Raw genomic sequence first — 27,212 nt, 5'->3', positions numbered from 1 at the left:
TTCAAGCCAACTTTTCAACTCTCCCTTGAAAATAAAACAATCAGCTTGTCTCTACTCACGGTGCATGAATAGGTCAGAGTAGAAAGTAAAGCATTTATTTAATATTAATTTATTGAACCTTTTCTTTTTTCTGCTTAATACACACAAAGGAATTTCAACCTGGCTGTACCTGCTCTCAACAAAGGCACTTTGGCAGTAGGCCACTGTATCTATCATACACACTAGTGACAAGCCCACACCCCTTCCTCCCCCTTAGCCATCCCAGCAATAGTCTAAATGTCAGTGTTTTCTAGGCTCCTAATGTGTTCCCGAAATAGCTTCTCCATTGCTGAGGCGCTGCAAAAAAGGCACGCTGGAGAAAAGGCGTTGCGAGTGTGACTCACAGCAGAGGCAGCAGAAACACTGCCATCCCAAAGCCAATTAAACATGCATGGGGGTGTACGTGACCTCAAAAAAAAAAAAAAAAAAAAAAAGCCAGGGGATTGATGTCCCTGTATCCGCTGCAACCCCCCTGGAACACCCCCCCCACCCCCCCATCCCAATGTTTCACCAATTAGAGTGAATTATTCAGGGTGGCCCCTCACATACCTGTTAAGTGTTTTTCTTCCATGCGCACTCTGTTGGAAAATTGAGGTGAGGAGACAATGAGCGGTAAGTGTGTGCACACTGAGATAGACACTGGCCAATGCAAGCAGATGAGGTGGCCTTAGGACTGGCTATGCATGCGCACAGAGCAAGGTGGCACATTCAGGTCAGGGCAGGGGAGCCCGTGTGCATGTTGATGTGATTCCACAAGTCAAAGTTCAGGCCGGCCATCCTGGAGCAGACTTGATGTGGCCACGATAAATGCTAATTAGCTTTTGCTCACAGCTAGACAATCTCATCAACAAAGGAATGGTCGGAATTATGCATACTACTGTACATGCTTCCCTTGGATGTTATCGCGACGCTATTTGATGCTGTAATCTATGCAAAGTAAAGGCACCCAGTTTAAATTGAAAACAATCTCTCCACACAGTACCAGGAAAAAAAAAATGTTCCTAAAAGTATGAATATTCAAAAAGTGCTAATATTGTCTTAATTTAATCACACATTTACTGACTCAGTGTGGAATCTGGGAAAATCAACACTTCACCAGTGCCTCTCAATTATTTTCTGTTTTGCCCCCCAGGGAGAAGAAAATATTTTGCTCCCCCAAAAAATTAAAATAAAATAAATAAATAAAAAAAAGAACTATGAATCTGCTGAATAACAATATTGTTTTTATTCCCTGGGTTTACTCTGAATATTAGCACGTCACTGCCACCTACTGTAGTGGATGTGTAATTCCACTTTATTCAAGTACTATAATAACATGCTGTTGCATGAATGGTAATAGGTGACGGTTTATTGAACCTGCTGCCATCCAATGGATGAGCATTTAATTTTTTTGCCTGTCACTGTCCATCTCTTGCAGAAATGAGCAAATATAAATATACAATTAATGAATGAGACGCCGCAGCAGCTGTGCGAATATTCACTCTTGACACATTGATGTCTTACTTTGGCAAAATTATTCAGTAAGATAATATGAAAAGGACTTTGTTCTCCTAAGTTGCCTTCCCCCTAAAGTTGTATAATTTGGAATTCATTTAATGTAACAGACTCCAAGTTCCACTCATAAATGCGGAGAAAAATATTCTCTGCATGCTTTTTAGTGCTTAGGAGAAAGGATGAGATGAATGGGATGGAAATCTTGAAATGCCATAGCATATATGGATGAGCTGCTCTTCTGCACTGAATCAAATTCCAGTTCAGCTTTTAAATGTCATAGTTGCCTTAATTAACGGAGAACAATGTCATATTGGCCCCACAATGGGAAGTGCTCGTTACTGTGCCATTCTTTCCGCTAACACGGAACTCGGCCGCTCTTATAGATCAAGAGGCTCGGAGAGGAGTGTACACTCTCAAGTATTCAATCTTTTCTTCCATCCATCTGTCCGTCCGTCGCAAATGACCTTTCAGACCTGTACTCACACTGTCACCGAGTGTGAGCCGAACCCACGCTGCCTGCACTGAAGTCAAGCGACTGCACTACTACATCATCAGTGACTTCCAGACGAAATGTAAACATAAATATTATCAGAGAAAACACAAGAAAAAGACTCAGCGGACTTTTTATTATTATTCCGCTATCGCCATTATTACTGGATGTTTTAGCACATTTTAAAAGCTTGTTTGTAAAATTAAAAATAACTATCAGCATAGTATATCCATCTATATCATTTATCCTCCATTAGGGTGTTTTTTAGCTCACTTTGGACGAGAGATAGCGTGCACCCCGGACTGGTTGCCCGAATCCTCAATGAACCTAACGTAACGGGCCTCTGCGACTTGTATGTGTCTGAGGAACATGTCACCTTGTAAGACATCCTGAATACTTTGCTTTGAAGGAAGGAAACAGCGCAAGCACAAAGATAACACAGCCAGGCAGTACTAAACGATCAGAGTGCTCCAGCAGAGATATGACCCACATAGACCACTGCTCATTTAGTCAGTCTGTGACTGACAGGAAGACAGACCGGAGAGGAGGTGATAGATAAAAGGAGGGAGGGTGGCTGTTAAGGGGCCTGCAATGACTTTAAAAGACAGCAAAAATACATTTATTAGAAAAAAATCTTTGAATGTTTCACCTTCTCACCCATCATTCAGTTAGTATATTCGTCCTTTTTTCCATAAAGCTTATCTGAAACATTTTCTAGTTTAGTTCAGGTTGCATTGGCTTCAGTCATTTCATCCATCATCTATCCATCCAGCACTGAAGGAACATAATACAAAAATAAGCGTGTGCTGTTGCTGCTGAAAAATTGTTGATGACGAGATCGACCAAGTAGACATTATCATAAGTGTTCCACGATGATGGTCTCATTTGCATGTTTTAAGTGAGTATAGTTAACATGTGACAAAGCATGACGTACAGAGTCGAAATTCCTCCAGCGCTCTGCTGGAATTGACAGATTTTGATGATTTATCATGCTCCAAGATGCACTAGAAGAGCCTGCATTTTGGATTAAACCAGACAAGCGGAAAGCACCTACCAACAGCAGATAAAATAAGTTCCTATTCTTCTATGTTCAACAGCAGCAAGCTTTGAAAAATAGCACAGTAGATTGGAGTCAGATGTTCTATGCACTATTTTTATTTGCTGCTGAACCACTGAGAGATATTTTTTTTTCCTCCCTCAAGAAATCAACGCTTCATACTACTTCAGCAATCTTCTACCCTCTTGCCCAGAGACGTAGGAATGCAGCAACTACTTCCTTGGCTAACCTTAAAAAGTAAGGCAAGTTACCTTTGCTACCCTTAAGGCCCACTCAGAGTGCAAGCTCAAAACATTGGAGTCTCCAGGGAAAAGTGCTGCAATATCTTGCTCAGGAACTGCAACAAAATGTCGTGCCTCGGAGTTAAGGTGGTCTCAGATGAACATCCAAATTATTCCTGAGAACCTCAGTCGGTGTGACCAATACATGGCCTAGCTTTTTTATACGGTATATATGTTAAAAGTGGAAGACAAGCCTGTGGCCGCTGATGGGTCGTAGCTCAATTTCCCCGGAGAAGAAAGCAGAGCAGCAGAAATCATTCCTCTGTCCGTTTTACTGGACTACAGCTTTCATTGGACAGATGCTTTGTTGCCTGCTTGGTCATAAATAAGCACCAGTAAAGGTATAAATCACAATGCAATAGGATTCAGTTAAAAAAAAAAAAAAGTTTACAGGTTTAGGTGTGTCGTAGTGCGGTAGCCATAAAAACAATTTCTGAAATGTTCCACTCATTGAGGAAATTGGCTTCTTTTGAATAACATTCTATTCAGTGAGGATGAATACATAATAATAAGGATAATCTCCACAACTAGTCAACAATTTGGACACGGCATCTCATTTAATAGAGGTGTGCAGTATTTTTCTCTTTCTCTCCCTCTCTCTCTCTCTCATCCATTCATCCGGTTTTGATATTACAACAGCATCATTACATACTATAAATCTAAAAACAATGAATCATCATTTGTTGATTTTTCAAATTAATTAAACAAGGGTTTTTAGATTAATGCCCATCCAAAATCCAGACAAGCTGCAAATGCAATCCTGCTTTTTACGCCTTCAGAATTATATTCGGTTATTGTAATCAATATAAATTACACTGTAAATATCATTGTAATCCATTGTCCTTGCTCTCTTTCTCGCTGGATATATTGTGTGTAAATCTGTTTATTATTTCGTGTGTTTAAAGTCGTTTAAAAAAAAAATGGCAGTATCTCCAAAAATATGATGAACGTGTTTAATGGCGGTACTTCTATAGCTCACTCATTGCTGGTATGGTCTGGAATGTAAACTCTGACATGGAAGGAGGATTACTGTAGTCAAATATTTCATCTTCATACTTGAATGTCGTGAAAGGAATATCAGAGCACGGCTGAGTGTATTCAGGTGCACTGGCAGTGTTTGCATTTCATCCCAAATTTCCATCTCGAGTATGAGAGACGGAAGAAAAAGCCTCAAAGCTATGTCAGTAATTTATTTGTTGGCAAACAACTTTCACTGTTACAACAAATATTAGTTATGAGATCATTCAACTTGGAACCCATACAAAAAGAATAAATAATCAGCAATAATATCGTAATAATCAACATGATCGTAATAATTTATAAAAAAAAAAAAAAAAAAAAATAACCACCTAGTGCCAGTCTATTTACTCCTGCATAAAGTCAGCTCTTTTTCCCCTCCAAGCTTGTTTTTGCTTTCTTTCAAACGATAAACAGATAAATAAATAATTTCTCTCTCGGGGAACTTGGAAAGGGCTTGTGGGATATATGTGCAAGCTACTCTTAATACACTTTTGAAATTTCCCTCCTAAATAAGTAAACATTGGCTTTAACATGAGACAGTGCCGCAGTGTGCAGAGAGTTCTTTCAGTACACGTTGATGGTGTAAAAAAAATCATGACATTCCGTTCTGGTTTTTACTTTCAAGAAGAATATTTGTTCCCAATATTTTTTTCTGCCCAATGACCAGTACAGCTAATGTCAAATGCTCTAATATTTGGCAATAAAAACGATATGCATCATATGTAAGTTGCTTGAAAATACCTGGTGTTGGTTTTTTTTCTCACCCAGGTACCCCTCCCACCCCCACCTCCCCTCACCCCTTGTGCCAAAAGGAAGGAAATGCGTTATTAAAATGAAAACAAAAATTTCAGCGGACTCCACTTCCAGTAAACGTGTTCCCATGGTAACCCCACCCTCTTATTTTTCCCCTTTTAACTACACAGTGTAAAATATATAGTAACAATTTGCAAAATGTGAGCGTGGCGTCACTATAAAAGGACCAGAAATAAGTGTGCGTAGGGTAAATGCATATTAGTCAGAGTGCCAAACTGTCTCCGTGAAAATTGTTCCTTTATCCGCTCCGTCCTCCATCTGAGACCAGAACCAAAGGAGACAGTTCCGAACAGTTCCACAGACAACTGACAAATAAGAATTGGTCATATGCAACATTTGTCTCTGTATTCTATACAATACATAGAAATGATTAGAATCATTTCATCATAATTCTTGGATAACTGAGAACTTTTACAGAAGAAAGGAGAAGAAACAACCCATTCTCAACCCCCCCACCCCCCTTTATTTTTTGTTTTTTTTCCATTTAAACCTATAGTCTCTTGGATTTACAAGCTCTCTTTGTTATTAGCGAAATAAACAGCAGCCACTAGAACTCGCAGGAAGGAACATATGACACCAGCTTGGACACGACTCCCGTTGAGCAGATATGAACAGGAAGAGAATTGAGAACATCAGAAAACGTATGGGTACAGTTTGGTTGCTATTTTTTGATGTGCTGTATGTCCCCAACTTGATTGACAGGTAGTAGGGCGTGGCTTCGCCTGTTCACATTGTGGCGTTGTCCTTTGCCATCACTCAAGAATGCGTCTTTTGAGTGAGCGCGACATCTGGGGCAGCTTGGTCAACCTCACTTGTGGTAAAAGTGAAGACTACACGATATGTTGGAGGTCCACATTTGAGAACTTTCATGTCTAATCCAAGAGTCCAATTAAACACATAGAATTACAGATCCCTCCCTCTCGACTCTTCTCCCTTTCCAGGTACGAGGTTCTAGACCTGTTTGATATTCACAAAGTGTCTCCCAGCGTGACAATACATTCAGCCCCCATATTGTCCTGAACCAAACACATTAAACGCAAGACTCAGTCCGGGGGCGGACCTGTCCGGCCTGTCAGTCAACAACACACGAGTGGAAAGTTGCGAGAGTGGGCTCAGGGAGGGATAGGAGTCTCTTGGTGGGCTCTATAGACTGGTAACCAGGTGGGCAGGGTCTACAGGGGGCTCCTCTGGCGAAGAGTCGGACTCCTCCTTGCTGCCGGACACCATGTATCCATCGCTACCTCCGCGGCCCATGTGGTAGTAGCTCTGCAGCTCGTGAAGGTGGTTCCGGGAACCCAGGTTGGGCATGCTCTTGTAGTAGACGTCATCCAACTCGGGAGCTGTGGCGCTCTTACAGGGCTGCAGTTCGCCGGAGCTCTCTTCCTCGCCGTCCGTTAAACCGTTCATCTGGCCATCCGGGAGGTCCGTGAGAACCGGCATGCTGGTGTACAGCGAGTCTCTGTGGTTGGGCGAGTGCGTGTGCTCGTCGGTATGCTCGTTGGTCAGAAGCGGGAAGAAGCTCTCGCTGGTCTCCTGCGGGATGCGTCGAGGCCTTGAGTAGCTGTGCGGGGGTGGCGGCGGCGGGTGGCTGTCGGGTGGAGGGGGGCGCGGCGGCAGGAGGGGAGCGTTGGATTCCTCTCGGATTATCTCAAGACCCAGGTTCTCCTCGTGGGGGAAGGCTGAGGGGTTGTCAAGCACCATGGGAACACCATCATCTTTACCGTTGCCCATGCAGCCACTGACCCCACTGCTAGTGGAGCTACTGCTGCCTCCTGCCATACTCCCTAAAGGGAAAGAAAAGGTGTCCTTAGGATTCGATTCTTCAAACACCCTTTGGCTCTTCTCCACACGTGTATCAGCTTTCTATTCAAACATTTCCATTTGCATTGTATTATCAGTTGAACACGTAAAATACAACTTGAAGTTTCAGGTCTTTTTCTGTGCACGACTTTTTTGATACACGGTATGACCTCTATATGGGATTCTTATTAGAGTCTAAATGAATGACTTGACACAAGCAGACTGACATCAAGACAAAATCGATGCGGCCACCCCCAAGATGATAAGTTAGCTGGTTGGGTGGTGACATACTGTATCTTAGCATGAAGCCACCACAACACCACTGAGTGACAAATACGTAGGCGGTGAACAAAGTTGGCTTAGTGGGGCTGAGGTTCTTCGTTAAGCTGTTCATATCCTGCCTAGATGAAAAACATGACGAGATGGATTCAAAAGAAGAGGTCACCTCCGTTGGACATGCTGCTGTTGACCAGTTTGTTCATCAAGTTGTGACTGCGCTCGCTGGTGACCCTCTCGTGGTTGTTGAGATAGGAGGGGATGTAATTGGAGGTGAGTTCCTTCAAGATCTTTTTTTCCAGGGTAGTCTCTTTGTGGTTGCTATGTGTGCCGTACCCGCCGCTCCGGTCTAAAATTTGCACACAGTCACTCAAGTATTCGCTGCTGGCCATGCTGTAGTTGTTGCCGTGGTTACCATTAAGGGGGAGTGTGTCCATAACACTGGAGTCTCTTGCGTTGTTCAGGATGCCCTCTGAGGTACAAATGATAGAAAGTGAAATAAAAAAAAAATGGATTAGAGTCTTTTAATGAAGTAAGTTGATGTCTCAGAGGAAAATGAATTATTGAAAACAATTAGCATCTGATATCTTAGTTTGCAGAGAATTTAGGATTAAAAAAACTATGGTACCTTTTTTTATGTAAGACTAGAAGTAATTTGATATTTTAAATATTATCAAGACTAATGTGGATTTAACTACAAAATGCATCTTAATAACATTCCATGTAATTGAATCAGTAGTCAATTCAAAAGAAAAAGCTTTTGCATTTCCATTCAAACCACCTAAATGTCTTTAAATTAGATCTACAACATTTGAGTGGCTTCCAAAAATGCACTGAATACATTTTCTCAGTGAACAAATGCAGAGATTCAGTATAAAATCAAATAAACCAATGAAAGAATATTTTGCAAAGGCTGACAGCCAAACCAAACTTCTTCTTGGCAGGAGAGAAACAAATTTGCTTCAGAAGCGAGACATGAGAACAGGAAGTCTTTGTTATTGAAGTATTAATTTAGCCCGTACTTGTATCTCGGTAAGATGCTATTGGTCGCATGGGGGAAGAGAGAGAAAAGAAACATAGATGTGAGGTCAGACATCAGAACAACAGATGAAGAGTAATTGTTTTACTACATTGTTAGCATATTGCTGTCATATGTTATCATTTTATTTACAATCGTTATCACACAGAATAAACAACCCAAAATACGGTGACAGCACTTCACAACACATGCACAGAACAAAAGTTTGTGATGCTGCAAAAATGGCACGGTGGCTCCCACGTAGAGTGAATGTGTCATGCAGTGTTTACATTAAGCAATTCAGAAAGCGAAGTAAGACCCTTTCACACTGTACTTAGCATAGGACAGCATGCCGTTAACCAAGCCATTCAATGTGCTGCCTTGGCGAAATAATTCAGGCACACGTGCCCGAATTGAAAAATATTCAATTCGAACACAGACTCTAAATGAATTGCTTAACAGCGCAGAGCTCTGTTATGACATCTCGATGCATCTACATGGAGAGATGATGGTGGAGTGATTCCAGAGTGAGATATTTGAGTGGGTGAGGGGGGGTTCTAGAGTGAAAACAACTGGCGAAGAAAATGGAGGAATCAATAATTAATGCCGTGTCTCAGTGTCTGAGCTTTGGGACACAAGACAGATGTCATGTTGTGACTTGGTTGAAAAAAAAAAAAAGGCAGAGTGATGCAGGGAAAATCTCTGCTACTTTCCTTGTTTGTTGAAAATATTAGAAATATATGACTGTACCTCCCGGCCCAGCCTGAAGGACACCGTGAGGAGCTCTTAATGGGGTTGTAGCTTACCAAGGTTACTTTAGATAATGAAAACCAACAAAATTAATAAAATTGAAAAAGAAAAAAAAATCATGTTCATTGATGAAATAAAATAAAACCAAATAAAACAAACAAGCTCACTTCAGAAAATAATTAAAACCAACTGAATTAAAAAAAAAAGTAATTAGTATGAAAAATCCAAAACAATTATAACCCTGTAGCTTTACAAACGAGTCTAAACTCCCCCAGATCAGATGGATTCTAATTAGAAGCAAATCCTTGGCTTTCTTTTCTTACAATGACAAATACAAACAGCTTTACCACTAAACTACTGGGAAAAGGCACCAAGCAATTTCCCTATTGGTCACCTAGTAACAAGTGCAGAATATCGGTAATTTCCCCATCGGTCACCTAGTAACCAGTGCAGAATATCGGCTATCTTGTGCTGTGCCGCCATCGTCCCTGCATCCCCTTGTGCCCTACCCTGCCGAGCATGCCGTGCAAACAGAGCGCAGCGTGTACGCACCTTTGATGACACCATAATTTGTCATTTTCACAAATAAGATGAGATTTCCAAAGCAGAGAGAAATATAATTTTTTCCGACTGCAAAATAGTTGAGCCTAAATCAACAGCATCTCTGCTAACCAAATCCTCAATCCAATTAAATAAGATTTTGAACAATTTAGGGACACAATTGCCAATGATCAGTCCATAAATGATCATTCCCATCTTTATCGCAGATTTATTTCACTCAGGAGCCTTAACCACACCACAGAAGCCAACATCACAAAAAAACAATCATGCCAAAATGAATTGAATCTACTTTTGCTAATGCACCACATGCAACACCATGAAGAATAGAAACACCAAGCACACCTTGGGTGTTGTACATGCCCGCGGCAGGGTTGTTATAGACTGCAGAGTCCCCCAGGAGAGTGTTATAAGGATTGTTAGTACCATGGGGACGGAGGAGAGCATTAGTTATAAGATGATTAGCCATGGTTCCTGGTACAGGCAGATAGAGAAAGGAAGGAGGGAAGGAAAAGCAACAGCCGAGTTAAGAGAAGGAAAAAAAAAGGAGGGTAGAAGCGTTTGGAGATTGAATGCAAGAGAGAGCATGTAGATGTGGCACAGTGGGAGCAAGTGCAGCAAAAGTCGGAAAAAAGATGAAGAGCCGGTGTGTGTGGAAGAAAGAGGGAGAGAAGAGGACAAGTGAATCAAACAAGCAAACGCAAGTTGAGGTGAAAGCCTGAGAAAAGCGAGTCAAGTCATTCCTGCAGCCACGGGTCATGGCAGGGGAGGAGACACACATGAAGTGGGATTTGTGTTGCAGGGGAAACATCTCGCTACCCATTATGATCGTACATTTTATGGTAGGGTAAATTCATTACATTATTTTCAAAGCCTAATATGACCGTTAAACTGTGTAATAATAAAAATAATGAAAAATGTGTGCGCACCTTGAAACCAAAAGCACCTTTTGCTATGATTATTCCATAATACGGGTTTAAAATACCGTATTTTCCGGACTATAAGGCGCACCTAAAAACCTAAAATTTTCTCAAAAGCCGACAGTGCACCTTATAGTCCAGTGCGCCTTATATATGGACCAAATTCCTAAATTTAAACTGGCCCGAAGCATTGTCGTGAAATCAATCATAAGTGGCCCGCTGAAGACTATGAATCATGAATCAAAAAGACTATGAATCATTATTTTGTGATTATAAAGTACTTTGTTGCGTCTGAAGTTGAAATAAAAAAGATAAAATGGAGAATGATTTGATTTGGATTAAAAATCTGACATGATGCATTAATGGTACGCCTTATAGTCCGGTGCGCCATATATAAGGACAAAGTTTTCAAATGGGCCATTTCATATTTAAAAATATTAGATTGTATAATCTCATTTTTACTTAGAATAATCTGTATTCAGTATTATGGATTGGATGGAACAGCTAAAGTAGGACCTAATTCTAAAATTTTAAATACTCTGCCAAAAAGTAATCTTAACATGTCATTTCCTAAGTCCAAGAATTTACACTGTGTTGGTTAAACAGCTCTCTGAATCTTACAGTACAGGATTTAGTGTACATTGCGTGTGACAAGGACACGGAAGAGTAGATGTGTTTGGAAGCGGGGGGGGGGGGGGGATGCTAACACTTCCTTCACTAAGTGCGCGATAATTCAGACGCTGACACTCCGTGTCTGCTTTAGCATCAATATGTCATGCTAACAGCTTATTAGTGGCCCGGAGGAAAAGCCAGCCACACCTCAACTTTGAGACTAACAAATGGAGGTGCGAGTATATTTCACCATTTGGATGACACTCACTTCCTTTTGTAGCACTGCTTTGACCTTCGCCGGAGGGGCGGCAATAGATATCACTGAATGCAGTGAACTATACGAGACGTATCTGTTACATGCACTCACTGGACACTTCATTGGGTCGATCTGTACAATGTAAAGGTCCAATAAAAGAGCTGCAACAAGGTCTGCCTCCACAAAAGAGGACCACAATAACCTACAGGATATCGTAAATGTTCTTATGCATTTCACAAGTGGTTAGAAGCACGAAGGAGGTGTTATTTATATTCGATAAGGGATATTTGAAGCTTTTGCTGATATGTAAGTATTGAAATGTAGGAATGAGAAAGCAGCAGAATGTCTAAATTGTAATGCAATTAAAGTCATACAGAGCAATTAAGTATGAACTGTGAGGTTTGCATAATTTCAAGAGCATAAATTGCAAGTCCTGATGAGAATGCAATTGTGAGCATTTTGCTCATTAATTTCAAAGGGAATACTATATGCTTGCTGTGTTAATGACTCTCACTGGATAGCATATAGTTAAAGAGAATAATATTAATTGTGAAGTATTTTAAATATTGATAGGCAGACATATTGTTAAAATCACTAATATTGGTAATGCTAGGTTTTATGATTGTGACAGTTTGAATTTGTCGATATATCTACACTATCTGATTCATTATTTTGTATAAAAAAGGTTAAGAACCACTGCTATAGAATATTGACTTTTAGGTTGTGCGGGGTGAGAAATAAAGTTGGATCAAGATGACACCAAAATGAAAACTTTCTAATATTACATGAAGCATTTTTTTAAATGCATACAGTCCTGGGAGTTTTTTCAAAAAATACCGTATGATGTTGAATAAAAACGGGTCTGGTGTTGAGCAGAGCGTTACGTTCTGGGATGCATGTGTTCCTACCACTTGACTAAATGACAGTTTATGATAGCTGAGCCTTCTGCGACCGACAAAAAGGAGACATTGACAGTGATGGGGATGCAAATGTGTGGTATCCCACGGTTACCTCTGTTAAGCGTAGCGGAGCTGTTTATGTCTCCCGTGATGAAAGAAGACTCCTGTTTCCTCACGGTGTCATTCCACATCCGCCTGATTCGACTCTACACACACACGGGGGGGGGGGGGGGGGGGGGGGACGGAAAAATGATGGAGGAGGAAGTGGTTTGGAATAGAAAAGGTAAAACCATGAAGAGAAAAGAAAAACAGTGGTGAGTCAAGTTAAAACAAATGCGCACAAAAAACAAATATGAAAGTGATGCGCCCAAAAATGGGCAATTAGCATCGGAAGGGTGTCCAAATAGGCAGAACGAAAAGCGGCAAAGAGATAATAGGTAGAGGGGGGGAAAAATAACCACCCGTCTATTCCATTTACACTTCAAAACAGTTTGCCGGCATGTACTGTACTGGCACAGCTGTGAGTCAAGGCTGAGGCTAGCTCCACTTTCAACTCAAATCTTCCATGTGTGTATTTAACTAAAATGAGTTCAATGTGCCAAATTGGATCTACAGTTGAAAGTGAAACGCAATAGCGTGCAGCTGTCTCACCTGAGATTCTGCTGTGCTGTAGCGTCCAGGTGTGCAGGCAGGTAAGCTCACCTGTGAGCCCGTCGAATAGCGGCCAGGAGTCCGAGAGGTGGTGGTCTTGGAGGCGGAGATGGAAGTCTCCACGCTTTTGCCGCTACAGCAGTGAGTACGCAGACACTTGCCGTACTCTTTACGTACCTACACACGAGGTTGGAATTTTATTTTTTTTACCGCAGTAGTTTATCGGATAGAATAACAAACCAGCTGATCTTTCACTGCAGTTAGTCTCCTCATAAATTATGTACACGTCGTATGAAAGCTTGAAGATTAACTGCCAATTGTGGCTTAGTATTTAAACAAACATTGATGAGACTCTCTTTCTACCATCTGTGCTTTTTGCGCATTTTGAACATCAAATAAAAACATTTAGTAGAACATTGGTTGACAAATGTGCCTAGTGCCGCACTGACAAGAAACCTATACCGACTAGAGCGGACTGTGGTCACATCCCGTAGCTTCGCCGGGACAACAATAACATCGGCTTAATTTGATATATTACCCCGTGAACTGCTTTTCTTGCTGAGGTTTCTTGAACAAACATCGACTCCATCAGCATATGGGTGTTAACGGATTAGTTTTATAACTTCCCCCATTAACGCAGACCCGACTTTATTAGTGCATTTCTGATGGCTATATTCCTCCAGGAGTCATATGATGCACTTGTACACACAAAAACATCTGCATTTAGATCCTAATCAAGTTAGAACAAATAGTAGTGTAATTGCTTTTTAACAAGCTTGTTGGATTGGCGGCCGTGTTTTGCCGCATGCTCTGTTTGAACAGCTGCGTGGCGAGCATCTCGGGAGAAACCATGTTGGGCCGCAGCCAAAGAAAACCTCAGCACGGTTTTAAGGACATCTCTCTAGACACTTGATCTGATGGCCTAACACATACCTTAAGTAGATCTCGGACACACTCGCACTCACATGCAGACACGCACAGATCAACGCATGGAAAACTCAAAAGCCTCGATGGGATTGACCCCACATTAGAGAGTATTGGGTATGTTTTATCGTCTTCTATTCTCCAAGGCGTGGGAGGCTGAAATATGACAGAATATTCTCCTGGAGTCTGCTATGATGGAGAGGACTATAGAAATCCAAAAATATTTCCCGTTAAAAGGCCGAAATTCCAAAGAAATAGAAAACTTTAGCAAGGCCGCTAAACAATTAATTATTAAAAAAAATAATTACTGATGCATTTGATAGTCAATTAGTAGTGGATTAATCGATAATTTAAATAATTAAACCAACTGAGAGACCGATTCACAATCGGATGTTATTTGGGCGTCATGATCACTGTTCTCATTCCTCTCTTACTCACCTTCTTCTGGAGAATACAGTGGAAAATGAAGATAAACATTCCCTGCAGCGAGTTGAAGATGGTGAAAAGGTATGCCATGATGACGGTGCTTTCGTTGATGTACATCAGACCAAAAGCCCAAGTGAGGCCCAACAGACAAAGCAAGGCTATGGCCCCGATCACCCAAGACCTAAAGGAAAAGGAAGATCTGTAAGGAGAAGCTTTTTCCACTCATGTTGCACTCGATATACTACGGTCTTTGAAAAGAATGACGATTCTCCTAATGTGGCTACGTAAAGGTCAGGAGAAGCCGTGGAAAACGGACACCTATTACCTACAGTACTTTTCAGCCTAACCTTATCTCTTGCCTCGATCAGAAATGTTCTTCGGCCTAATGGCAGAGGAAAGGATGAGGAAGGGGTGTTCACCGAAATCCCTGACAAAGTTGGATGGAGAAAACCAACCATAGTATCTACCTCTAACAGGAGGCATCATATGCCACAGATGTGGAGAAGCAGAGAGGCCATGACCTTGCTGATAGCAGCACTATCGGCAAGACTTTTTTCCAAATCCTGAAGTCTTTTGTAGGATCAAATCTTATAGACGTTTTCAAGCTGAAGTTCCAATCATTATTTGACATCAATCCATTTTCTGTACTGCTTTTCATTATCATGGTTCCAGGTTCTTGGGCTCCTTTCCTTCACGCTGCACTCTGTGCCTTGTCAATTAAACATTATCCCCCCCCAAAAAAAAAACAATAGAAAGGACAAGTGATACAGATCAATGGCCGAGCGACACGCTGCTTCCCAAATAAGCTTGTTAATATGGTCTTCATTTTATTTTACTTGCAGTACATTTTTCTTTTTAATAGCCTGCTCCGAATCTTTTTAACTTCCTCCTGTTCATATTCTTCTTCTATGCAGCCATATGGAGGCCAGCCTGGGAAAACTCACTTGAGTCATTTCCTGTATAGTAGGGATTTTCTTTTACTTTTCAGCTCAAAAGGTTTCCATGCTCTTAAAGCACCAAATTTTACTTTTTCAGTTTGCTCTGTTGTAAATTCTGCTCTCTTCTTCAATGCAAACTGCTGGTTGCTGCTTTGTAAAATCCAGTGGGCCTCCCTTGCATAAAACGAGTGTGGGCCAACTCCATAATAGAAGGTTACTCAAGACCTGTATACATCCTGTGTGAGGATAGATACTGCCCGTTGAATGTAGGTTGAGGGACATCAGAAAGTGACATTTCCCCTATAAAAGGTCACTGTTTCTGGTCCACAAGCTTAGATAATGGCCTCTAATACGATTGGCTGACTGGGCAGTGATCACCTCTCATGGAAGGCATACAGACACATGAGGAGGGAGGATAGAGGAAAGGATATTAGCGAGATATTAGGAGAGGAAGGAGGAGAAGGCAAAAAGGGAGAGTAAGTGAGTGCGACTGAGGTGATTGATTTGATGTTGCCCTCCGTGGCACCATTCAGCCGAGACATAAGCGCCAATAAAGTCCGTCTGCCGACCCTCTCCAATAAAGAAGCACACTCATCCCTCTTTTTCCTTCCTTCTATGCCCCCCCCCACTATTTCCCTTTGGTACTCCCTTAAGTCAGCCTCTCAGCTGCTTCCCCTCGTTCGCATCTAACCATTGTAACATTTCAACAGCACATCGGGCGAGTTATATGGGTCAAAGAAACAGCTCACAAATGTCACACACGTTCAAGTAATTCATATTCCAGGGAGATGAGTCGACACGACTGGGCCTATTAAGGACTATGAGGCTGCTTCTAGAGGCACATCAAAATCACAGGCAAACCAATCAAAATGTCTGCCGGGGTATCTTGATTAGAAAATGGCCTTACCAAAGACGACGTATGATCTCTTGAAATTAAAGAAACAAAGAAAACAAAAAGGAATGAGACAAAAAGGGCACAGTTATGATTAACGAGGAAATGAGACATGACTAATAAAGCCGACTTGATTACAATCTATTCAACCTTCAGCATATTCAGGGGGAAAGAGAGAAGTCCATTAAAATAACACAGAGGGTGGGTGGATGGGGGGGATCCGAAAGTGCCGTATTCTTTAAAGTGTGCTTTGATTTTAATCTTTCCTCAGGCCTTTTGATTACATCCCCCTGAAAGGCACTGAGGGAAAGATCATGTGGTTGCGCCTTAATTTCTAAAACGCTTCCCAGCCATTTCGCCAAAGGAGACAGCAGCAGTGGTGTTTATACGGAACAACAAATGACCAAACCATCTCATGATTGACTTTAAACATTGCTCGGCGCATTTTGACAGGGCACCCGCCGTCACTGAGCAGCGGCATATTGTTCAAATTAGAGCGAAGCCTTTTGTCTCGCGCGTCGGTGGAAGGAGAGAATAACACAGTCGTGATTAGGAATCAGAAGCAGACAGCGCTGGTTGGAAATGAAGTCATATTTTCGAGTAACGTTCTCAGAGGGTCATATGCAGACAATAATAATGTGACTTTCAATAAGAGGCCTCATGAGATGATGTCAGACCAATATGAGATGCATTTCATGCAAACATGTTGAATTATACAAAGACAATGGGTATTAGATTAGAGGGAACAGTCACACATTCAGACATATCTCCCTTTGGGTTTATTCGGCGGATTTGGAGCCAGAATCCAGATAGCTTAGCTGAACACCCGTGCGCAAACAGGTCAAATGCAGCTCAGAGCAAAATGCCAACAATATATATATTCTTTTTTAATGAGACACATTTTAAAAAATGTATTACATCATTATATGAGTAGCTGGATGATGATGAAACTGCTAGTTAAGTTACCAAATATGGTAAATAAATTACTACCCCTCACAATTGATCGTTTATATCTAGTTAAAGCTTTGATGTAGCTGGAACGGGATTGTACAGGTTACAAGTAATGATAGGCTGATAGGTGTAGTTAAAAAAAAAACATACTTTGATTTGCAAGGTTCAAGGTTACTTGCAGTAAGAGCAATGCATTTTCTTTTTACTTTTGCCTCCATGGCGTTGCTGGGCAACAGCAACAAGTCGAGATGTTGTCCAAGTGAATCCACTTGCTTAAGTAAGTCAATTTTTATGGGTCAGACAGACGATGCATAATGTGTTGATGGGCTTTAAAGCTGCTGGTTGGTGGATTCCAACATAGAGCAAGGACAGCTTTTCTCGCTTGATTTCAAATAAAATTGGAGTGCTGGTTCTTCCATTTGACACTTTTGCTAAAAATGTCTTATATTATAAATAACAGTAAAATATTGATGTCCTTCAACTTTATGCACCATAAGAAGGTAGCAGGACCGAATGTACGCTTACTTGATATTGTCCAGACATCCAGAATCCGGTTTGAGGATGGCTGTGTGGTGGAACATCTTATACAAGGCAATCCCAAGGAAGATTACATTGAGCTGAAACGCAAAGAGAGATAAGAGTTACTAACTCTTTGTTCCCAACATAATTCACTCTCAAGCAAAGGCCAACAATAACAAGTTTGTTCACTACAGTTGACTTCATGTGCCGAAACCCCGGAAAATCCTGCAGTCATTATATCCATTCAGGATCACCGTTGGGGGGAATATCCAACTATCACAGTTGCCGTTGGTGTTTTAATAGAGCTGTATTTGTGCCACATCTCTGAGGCGGTCTGCCTAGCAGTGGGTGTAAAGTCTGCACACTACACTGCCCCCTCTCATAATCTTGGTCAGATCAGCGATAGAAAGCAGCGGCAGCAGGCTGACTTTAAGACAAGCACGGAGTACAGCGGTGTGCATGCTGGCTTCATTTAATTGGGAACATGTGCCATTGTTACTGTTGCCATTTATGTGTGTATTTTATCTGTGTCTGACAAAAGCCTAGACTCTATTTCCAACTCTGCCTACAAATTACCACACGAGCTTTTTTTTCTCTTAGAAGAGTCGGCTGACAGTAATGTAATGTCAATAATACCACGTGTTGCACTTTGCTGGCACTTTATTAAGGAGTTTTCAACAGTTTTGGCTTGTGTACAACGCATTTTAAAACACAAGGTTGTTGATTGCATGCTCCTAAAAAAAAAATTAACTTGATAAAGCATCTCCAGTGAAGTGTACAATTACGGAAACCAGCGGAGACATATTACGGCCATCCATCTATTTTCAACAGCTTATCCTTTCGAGGGCCGCAGGGGACCTGAAGCCCATCACAGATGACCGTGGTCAAAAAGGCAAGCCTGTCCACCTTATTCATGAGGGCTCTGATGTCAAAATAATTGCGGGCGCAACTTCGTGCGTGACACTGGAAGTAGCAGTGAGCCATTTGTGTCACGGATGTTTTGCACCCGTAGCATTTAAAACTGTTTTGCACAGTTTAGGAACTTGGCGCTTGTACAAACAGCCAGAAGAAGTTGAACTTTGAGCTTTTGAGATTTTTCATTGCCTCGCTGTCTGAAGTGACATAATTCAAAAAGTAGCTAGACCCTTTTTTTTTATGTCATCCTCCAACTACATTAGTGGGGAGACGGATTGTTATGTTTTCTTTTTAAAGCTAAGACACCTGGCGTTCTCACACGGTTTAAGTCAGCAACTGTCATCGACATTCGACTCAGGCAGTTTACTATTTAACAGTTTACCATGCAAACAAAACACAGGTTCTGGTTCGTACTGTAAGTCGCACCAGATCTATCATCACTGAGTAGGAATAGAGCCATGCTGGCAATGTCACTACATTTCCCATAACTCAAATTCTCAGATCAAACCTAGGTGTCGTTCAACACACTTGTGTATCTTCTGGTTACGTCTCCTTTTTATTTTATTGAGCATTATGCACCTGTGGTTTAAAATCTCATTTTTCAGAGCGCACAATGAATTCTGTCTCGGCGGCTCTAAATGTTCGTAGCTTGCGCAAATAATATGGCAGGCAAGCAAAAGTGTGCTGCGAGTGAGAACACATGCGTGTGTGTCTCACCATTATGATGAGTGTAGCAGGGCCTATAAAGCTCCAGATAAAGTATGTATCCAGTCGCAGCCAGCACCTAAAGAGAGAGGAAAGATGCAGAGGGATTAAAACATGTCTCAGAGGGATGCTGGCTGGCAAAGATTTACCAGCAGATAACATCTTATGCATCATGCACGCTGTGGAGGGAAAGGGGAGCAAGTTATTTACATGACTTTCAAATGCATCATGATAGAGGTGTAGGACAAAAAGGAATTGTGGCAAATATAGGAATGATGGAGTGAAAGAGGGGAAGTACATGGCTCAAACATACATCAACACAAGGAAGGTGAGATGGAAAGAGATGATCAACTGTGATAGATATACCTTAGCTCCACCCCAAGGGCATGCATACTGGATATGACACCGCCACATGGTGGCTTGGTGAAATATATAACCATATGTTATTTGAATGCAGAGGCTTGGATGACTCTATTTATGGAGTCTGGGGTTGAGAAGTCATTCTGTTCTAGTGAGCCAGATCAGTGATTTTCAAACTGGGGTGCTCGGACCCCCGGTGGCCTGTGAGCAATAGCTTGGGGGTCCATAAAATAAGTTGCAAATAATTATATTGGAGCTTTTAAGAACAATATGGAGACTGACACATGAGTAAAACAAACTATGAACTACTGTGGGGCGAACAATTGTGAGTGTTTTCAGAGGAAGCAAATGTGCTCTTTAAGGTTCCTTCAAGGTTGCAAATATTCGCCAAACGACCGCCCGGACCTTCGCCCGTACTTTTCTTCTCGCATTCTGAACATGTTTTTCTTTTCACTGCTGACAAACGCCTGGCGACCATTGTGCTAAAATTTGCGACCTTGAAGAAAACCGGACAAACTCTGATGTGAACGCAGCATTCGCTGTTCAGTGGAATAGTGTCTTTAGCCACTATGCATATGTTGCTACCCCTAAACTTTTCCTCAGTTGCAGCACAAAGAAGGAGAAAGTATACCTTCCACTGAGGGGGTTACAACTCCACGCTTAAAAAGTTTCACAGGAGGAAAATGGCTGACTGATTCACAGCCAGCTGCTTTTGAATTATTAATCTTTCAATTTCCACCACATTAGAGTGCCTCCTCCATTACGGGGGCCCCGCACTGTGTCACTGTGTCTTCCACCATGGCCTCCTGCGTTAAGCCATTGCTCTCCACCTTCATTATGAGACGTGAGCGAGATTTGGGCCGCAGTAGGGGGCGTTGTATCATATTTTTGTTCAAAACGGCAAGAAGCGATGCCATTTCCAAGGGGGTAGTTGATAAATGAGAACATAACTCATGTTTTGCTTGTACAAAAGGTACTTTAGCGTTACACTTAGACGGAAGTAGGGACACTAGTTGTTACACTAACTGGCCACAACTTTTGGCATACTTGCACATTGCAAATAAAATGATAATAAAAGGTGTCGAATAAAAAAGAAGGGGGTAAATTAGAGGCACTCCAAATGTTGAACCTACCCCTTTGTGCACACCATATTATTTCAGTCGTTATTTTGACTCCCCCTCTCAAAAAGAGAATTACCCTCCTAATTGACTTACAAATTAGACACCACATTGAAAGTGGAACAATTTTGGAAATTATTTCTCTTGTTCTCATTTCTTTACAGCACAAAAACCTGGCATTTGAACAGGGGGTGTGGAGACTTTTTATAACAGCTTACTGTGTGATGCAGTTTACATCACTCTACCAACATAAACTTAATCCTAATTCAAAATAAATACAGTGAAGGAGTGAGTCTGGTTGTGCGTTTTAATTGCATACGACATTTAATGGTTCAGTTGTAGCTAATGACGTGTCTGGTGAATTATACGAAGCACTTTTGTAATGACTTCAATTAAACACTTAGTTTTATTTTTATGAAATAATTGTTAATTAAGATGATGAAGGCTGTTTGTTGTTATTGACACTGTCAAGGAATTTTAACTTTTGAAAACAAAAACTATTTTGGGCTCAGTCAGGCTAAGTTTCATTTGGAAGATGAATCATACTTTTTGATTTAGTTTGATACTCATGTGAATGGACGTCTTGTGATAAACTGATAGCGTCAAATATATTATTATAACTAAGATGTGTTTTTGAAACTTGCTGGTTTTTGACAACACTCTGAAGTCTATTGTAGTAATTTTGTCTTCTTTTTTTTTTTTTTTTCCTGTGCAACAAAATAAATAGTCTAAAAAAAGAGTTCTATCAGCCAGCCCACAAAAGAACCTGCAGTGTGAACATTCGGCTGGAGTCTGGCATGCAGATTGATGTTTTATTGATTATCCAGAGATGAAATATTGAGCTAAGTGGCATCGGTGTACCTTCAACATCAGACTCAACCCTTATCCACTTGCTCAACTTCCACAGAGTGATGCGTACTTTGTGGAAAGCTGAACTTTACAAACGGTCTCCAGAGCAGCAGAGTGAAAATGTGAATCATTTAACAGCTTGTTAATGTGCTGTCATTGTTCACTGCATTGGAAGCACTTATTTATAAGGCATCCGGGCAAGAGATTTTAAATGTTTAACATAAACGTGTTAAGTTTGAAAAATGCATCATTCATGCAGAGTGCTTATATTTCCCAGTGCATTATCATCAAATACATGCAGTTCATTTTAATGCACGTCTTTACTCGCCAATCAAAAGCATGTATGTTCAAGTTTGAGTGTTCTTCTGAAAAGGTTTGTTGTGTAAAATTAAACCACAGCATTAGGTCCATCGCAATAGTCTGAGAACTCAAGGATGATCAGTGTGTCTCATGCTCACCGCATGTAAAGGGATTGACGAGGAATTTCAATTGGTGTGGAACTGTTCACGCCCACAACGGCGCACAACAGACTTAAATGTGCCATGCTACGTCCGCTTGCATTGGTTTCCAAAAATACCAAACTAGATTAGCTCTTTTGTTGTATGTTATTCTAATGTGCAGCTTTATATAATGTCGTGGCCAGTGAGTGCATGAGCTTCTATGAATAAAACGGTGACCTCATTCCCCAGGCAGAGGTCACACATGTTGAAACTTTCATGAGATTGACTCTTGCACGTGCTGCATGCATATGTTTCATTTGAACGACGTGTTGGCTGCCTCCTCTCTTGGATTCAAGCCGCAATTCAGTCAAGCATACGCGAGAATGTCGTCATGTACGTTGACGACAGCGCGCTCCCTCCTGGGGAATAAATCTGCTGCACACAAAGAGGCCAAGCTTTCTATTCGCACCCTTTCAATATTCCCACATTGTTGTGCTCCTGTAGGCAGTCTCACTTCTCTATGCTGCTATTCCGCCATCCTTCACTGCTACTTCCTCATCTCAGCCTCTCTGTAGTGGCACTTCTCAAGCGCTTGTAGAGTCCAGTACCACAGCCAAAACGACAGCAGGCACACTCCCTCCATCCCATCCTTCCTTCACACCCCATCATCCTTCCGTATAGCTTACACTCGGTCGGTGCCGTAGCTCCTGTAGTCCACTGCGGCGGAGACGGCCACTATGACAGCAGGCACGCCGTACCCTGCCAGGTAGAAGTACTTAGTCCGGGAGTGTTCGCTCTCAAACACCTCCACCAGCATGATGTATAGCTGAACCCCTTCCAGGAACATCCAGGTGAAGGCTGCCAAGAAGAAGAAATGGAGCAGGGCGGCAAAAACTGCGCAGGCAATCTGGCGAGGAAAAAGAAACACAGAAATAAATACGGTCAAAACATTGATGTGATATTCAAAATTATATCTGTAGAGTCTTTTAGAAAGTTTGAAATGAAGGCAAGATAAATTTGGTGACAAAGAATCCTCAAGTCTTTATCATATTCAAATAAGGGAGGAATTGTGAAGGTTTGGAAATTGGGTTGTCAATCGTGGAATCGACAGGGGAGGCTAAATAGAAAAACAGTGCATACTCAAAATCATCATATTATAATGACAATTACAAACAACGGAATCACTTCTCGCCGAGCCGTTGAGCAACGTCAACAAGTCCCAAAGAAGACCCGTGAAAAAATATAAGTGACAAGCTGGCGCCACAGCCGCTGATTTACACTTGATGACGAGGCAAGCGCACCGTTCAAAAAAAAGGGAAGTTTAGATAGTTCAGCAGTAAAATGAAAAGACAGGCAGAAACTAATTTAGCTAATACATACCTAATAGTATGTATTGAAATGAAAATGGAAACATTTATGTATGGGTTTCATTATGGAAATGAATGATTCACATTCAAATACTACATCGCATTACATTATCAGCCTTTTTCTACACAGCTTAGTTTGATACAGCTTGAAATAACGCCGGACTGACAGGCCGCTGACGAATGAAGACCGGCAAAATTAAGTAAACGATCCTCCTCTGGAAATTATTACAAAATATTACAGCAAATATTCCATCCACAATCTCCTGAATCTGAAGTATATAAAAAAAAATAAACCCACCAATAATGATACTACCTTGCCACAGAAAATGATGAATGCATTTACAAAACATTGCAGTCGCCAACACATTGTGACAGATGATGAAGAGGTAAAATGAATTGGAAAGGCAGATGATGAGACATTAAAAAAGCCCTGCGAGAGAGACTATCTGGCAGATATATGCAGGTTATATATTTATATATGTATAAAAGGAAAAACAGAGCAGCGAAAAGATGAGCTCTTGGAAAATAAAAAAATAAGCAAGGAGCCTAAAACAGCATTAACAATTGAGGCAATAAGAAGGAAGAAAAGAGTGGTGCTTAAGAAAAGAAGCAGAGGGAAGAATGATCTGCGCGATTTGGGCCATTATTTTCATGGCGATCTAAAGACTCGTTGAATGAAAACGCTCAAAGTGTGACTTTTTATAATGAAAGCGCTTGCAGAGGGAGACAATTACCTAATGTCTGTCAGACAATGAGTTTAGGGAGCCAGGGAGTCGCTCATTTCCATTTCTAACGATGGCACGTTTTTGCTTTTACACACACACAAAGACACACGCGCAGGTTTAAAAAAAAAAAGGATGTGCTGCTTATGCGGAGTCATTTGGTTTTCCTGATGGATTTACTGGCTTAACCAGCTACAAGCTAAGTGACGCCAACGATGTTAATGGAGGTCACGTATAGCCACCGGTAATTAACGGGAGAGTGGTCTGCACACGCACGGCAGCTAGTAAGCATAGAAAGACACATGATCTCCTTCCACACAAGCACAGAGACGCACACAACTCAACAAGACAATGTGTAACCATTTTGTTCTCCTCTTTGCCATTAACAATTAGAAGCTTTTTCTAATGGACATTGAGTGAGATGAAAAATGCTGCTAGATGTCACACAAGGTTTTCAATAAATGTTTCTGACGCACAAAACTATTGACAGAGCTGGTGCAGAGTGACCTTGCTTGGCGAAATTAGTCACACTTTATAAAACATTTGGGGAACAATACTAGGAGTCTTAGTCATCGATGGCGAGAAAATTATTTCTCACTCATTTGAAGACGCATTGGACAAGTCCTCTTATGACTTCTTATACATATAGGGCTTTATTTTCAGGACCAGCGTGAATCTTGCCCGGCGGAAGGCAGTAATCTGCGTGGAGGCTGGTTAGACCTGATGTTAGTCATTCTAAAGTAGGTCGGTGGACTGTGAGAGGGAGAGCTGCGCCGTCATGGGAGTGACCACAACACTCTATGCTTGATGTGTGAATAGGCACAATTTAGTATATTATTTGCCGGTTTTGATGTTTATTGGGAAAAATTGACTTCATTTTGGCATTGTTATTTTTTGGTTTAGTGTTAGCTGCTACGTGAATCATAGCAAATGAAGAACAGAAGTGATTTACTTTTGCTTTTTTTACCTATATCTGCACAGAGTAATATATGGATCTTAATGTGAAATTGGGAAACATTGGCTGAATTCAAGTAGATTCAGTTTATGGGTGCTCAAAAAATTACATTTTTCTCTTTTCAGCAGTAAGAAACAAAAGTTATATAATCAGTGCTTCAGAAAACACACCAAATTGACTGTGTTTGACGTGCCAAATTAACCTACAACCTAAGTGCCAGCGTCTAAATCATAATGAATGATTGTTTTCAACCAGAAATTATTGGAATCATGTCAGCCTGGTCAATTGAGACTCACGAAGGTTCTGGCCAACCTTGGTTGTCGCTAATCAACTGAAAGCACTGCATCAGTGAGCGTGATGAATCCGACCATGAACAGATTCCACTTCACATTGACCCAGAATAAAACTGCTCAATATTATCTTGTATTATTGGATATGAACCCAGATTCTCAGTTTTGATATGAATTTCAAATACAGGAGAGCTGCTGCGTAGGCATCATTTACATATTACATAGATGTATTCCTATTACATCCCAAACGTAATTTACACGATAAAACAGCAATGGGAAAATGTGTCCGTATGGAGCAGCTTGTAAAATGTAGGTTGAGCTGAAATTCATGTATTGAGATTCTTGGCAGAGCCAAATGGATTTTTGGATTAAAAAAACAAAACAAAAAAAGCATAAAATATATTCATACTAACCTGAGGGTGAATGACTCATGGAGGAAAGTGAAGCAGGACTGAAGTAGCACATTATTAGAGGCAAAGTCAATACATAGTCATGTGCACATACCGCAATATGTAGAGTACACAATATGGCGGGGACAAAGAGCCTGAGGATAGTTTTTTCAAAATAAAATACAATGGTCCTAAAAAGACAAAAATTAAATTGACTTTGATAGGAAAGGGATTATTCATCTGTTAAATTTGAAAGAGGTCCTTCAGTTAGTTACTTCTCAATATATATTTTTTTCAGTCGGCGCAATTAAAATAAAATTTTATGCAATGCTGATTTGCCTACAAAGGATTTATTAGTAGATTGATTTCAGTGTCAGATTTTGGGGGGATTTATACCGTGGGGGAAAAAAAAACTGGCTGGGTTAGGGGTAAAGTGAAACCTGTTTTATTTAGTTTTTAATTTTAATTCCCCTTGTACCACACCTTACAACCACACATTGTAACTCATTTGAAATATTCGTGGAACTACAAGGTGATGGTTTGACATTGGACGAAATGTCAAATGGACACTAGCTGTCGAGACGCACGTGTTCCCACGTGCCTTTTTGTTTTAGCTTTTCTCCTTTCATGTCTGCATGTGTCTTTGTGGTACGCAACAAAAATGAAAAAAATTGAGGGAAAAAAAATCATCTTAAATTCAAGTGTCTTTTAAATGACATAACCTCATTACGTTTATAGACAGCAATCATGTCTGTATCCAAACCTGTTCGATGACAATAAACTGCTACAAATACCCATTGGTTAAGCGCTAAATCACCCGGGCCAACCCCTGATTGATTAACTAATTAAGAGGTTAAGTATTTTGTCCATGTAGTGCATACAACAGCAGTACTTTCAGCAGCGCCAGCAATGGTCTTCTCTGTAAAATATGATTGCCCGGTGCTACCATATTGCATGTCTGTCCTTACCGGCTGGTCTGCTCTGTTGATTCCGACCAAGAAGAGCGACTCAGCAATGAAGAGGCTGATGCAGAGATTCTTATGGATAGTGTTGCGGTCGCTTTGCAGTCCGCGGAAAAAGCAGAAGGTAAAGATGCAGATGAGCAGGCAGACCAGGGACAGCAGGATGCCCACCCAGGTGATTACATCCAGGAGGAGGTCATGGATGCTGTCTGCTTTCTGTGAACAATGCAAAAGCAAAAAAAAAAAGGTTTAGTTCAACAGAATATGAAAGTAACGAAAAATGACAACCTGGCCGAGTGTCATTGATCGTTCCGAGTCAGGGCGTTACAGTGTTGCACAGGTGTTCCGGCTCTATCTATCAGTGTCCTGCAAGCTGGCAGGCTGATCTGCGTTGAACACAGCAACGGCGTGATCGATACGCCGCTGAAAGACTCACGCTGCATTCGTATACGGCCGCCAAGTAAGCGAGCCCTGACAGTGACCTCTCTTTGAAATAACACTCGCCCTCTGGCTGAGCGGGCGAGTGCCCATATGCACAACAGCTGACTTTTAAAAG

The 27,212-nt window shown here is 41.2% G+C and overlaps 1 protein-coding gene and 1 long non-coding RNA gene across 16 annotated transcripts in view; one reads left to right on the top strand and one right to left on the bottom strand.

The window, feature by feature from the left end:
- Positions 1-27,212, top strand: part of LOC125969610 (uncharacterized) — a 37,624-nt gene that overhangs the window by 236 nt on the left and 10,176 nt on the right. For both annotated transcript variants that reach the window (XR_007481632.1, XR_007481631.1), the window contains exon 2: positions 3,226-3,317. This is a non-coding gene — a long non-coding RNA (uncharacterized lncRNA). The remainder of the gene's footprint in view (positions 1-3,225; positions 3,318-27,212) is intronic.
- adgrl3.1 (adhesion G protein-coupled receptor L3.1) overlaps positions 4,538-27,212 on the bottom strand; it is a 114,734-nt gene continuing 92,059 nt past the window's right edge. For 2 of the 14 annotated variants that reach the window (XM_049721860.2, XM_049721861.2), the window contains 11 exons: positions 26,663-26,872; positions 22,658-22,878; positions 19,217-19,283; positions 17,591-17,682; positions 14,297-14,465; positions 12,935-13,111; positions 12,396-12,489; positions 9,942-10,070; positions 8,293-8,310; positions 7,440-7,742; positions 4,538-6,978 (listed from right to left, as the gene is read on the bottom strand). In XM_049721860.2, the coding sequence (XP_049577817.1) occupies positions 6,338-6,978; positions 7,440-7,742; positions 8,293-8,310; positions 9,942-10,070; positions 12,396-12,489; positions 12,935-13,111; positions 14,297-14,465; positions 17,591-17,682; positions 19,217-19,283; positions 22,658-22,878; positions 26,663-26,872 (2,121 nt within the window). In that variant the 3' untranslated portion in view covers positions 4,538-6,337. The remainder of the gene's footprint in view (positions 6,979-7,439; positions 7,743-8,292; positions 8,311-9,941; positions 10,071-12,395; positions 12,490-12,934; positions 13,112-14,296; positions 14,466-17,590; positions 17,683-19,216; positions 19,284-22,657; positions 22,879-26,662; positions 26,873-27,212) is intronic. The other 12 variants (XM_049721871.2, XM_049721873.2, XM_049721863.2 and 9 more) reach the window with 11 other exon arrangements.

This window comes from Syngnathus scovelli, chromosome 5, assembly GCF_024217435.2.
Source record: "Syngnathus scovelli strain Florida chromosome 5, RoL_Ssco_1.2, whole genome shotgun sequence".
Lineage (NCBI taxonomy): Eukaryota > Metazoa > Chordata > Actinopteri > Syngnathiformes > Syngnathidae > Syngnathus > Syngnathus scovelli.
Note: the sequence above shows the minus strand (reverse complement) of the source record. Positions and strands in the feature narration are given on the sequence as shown.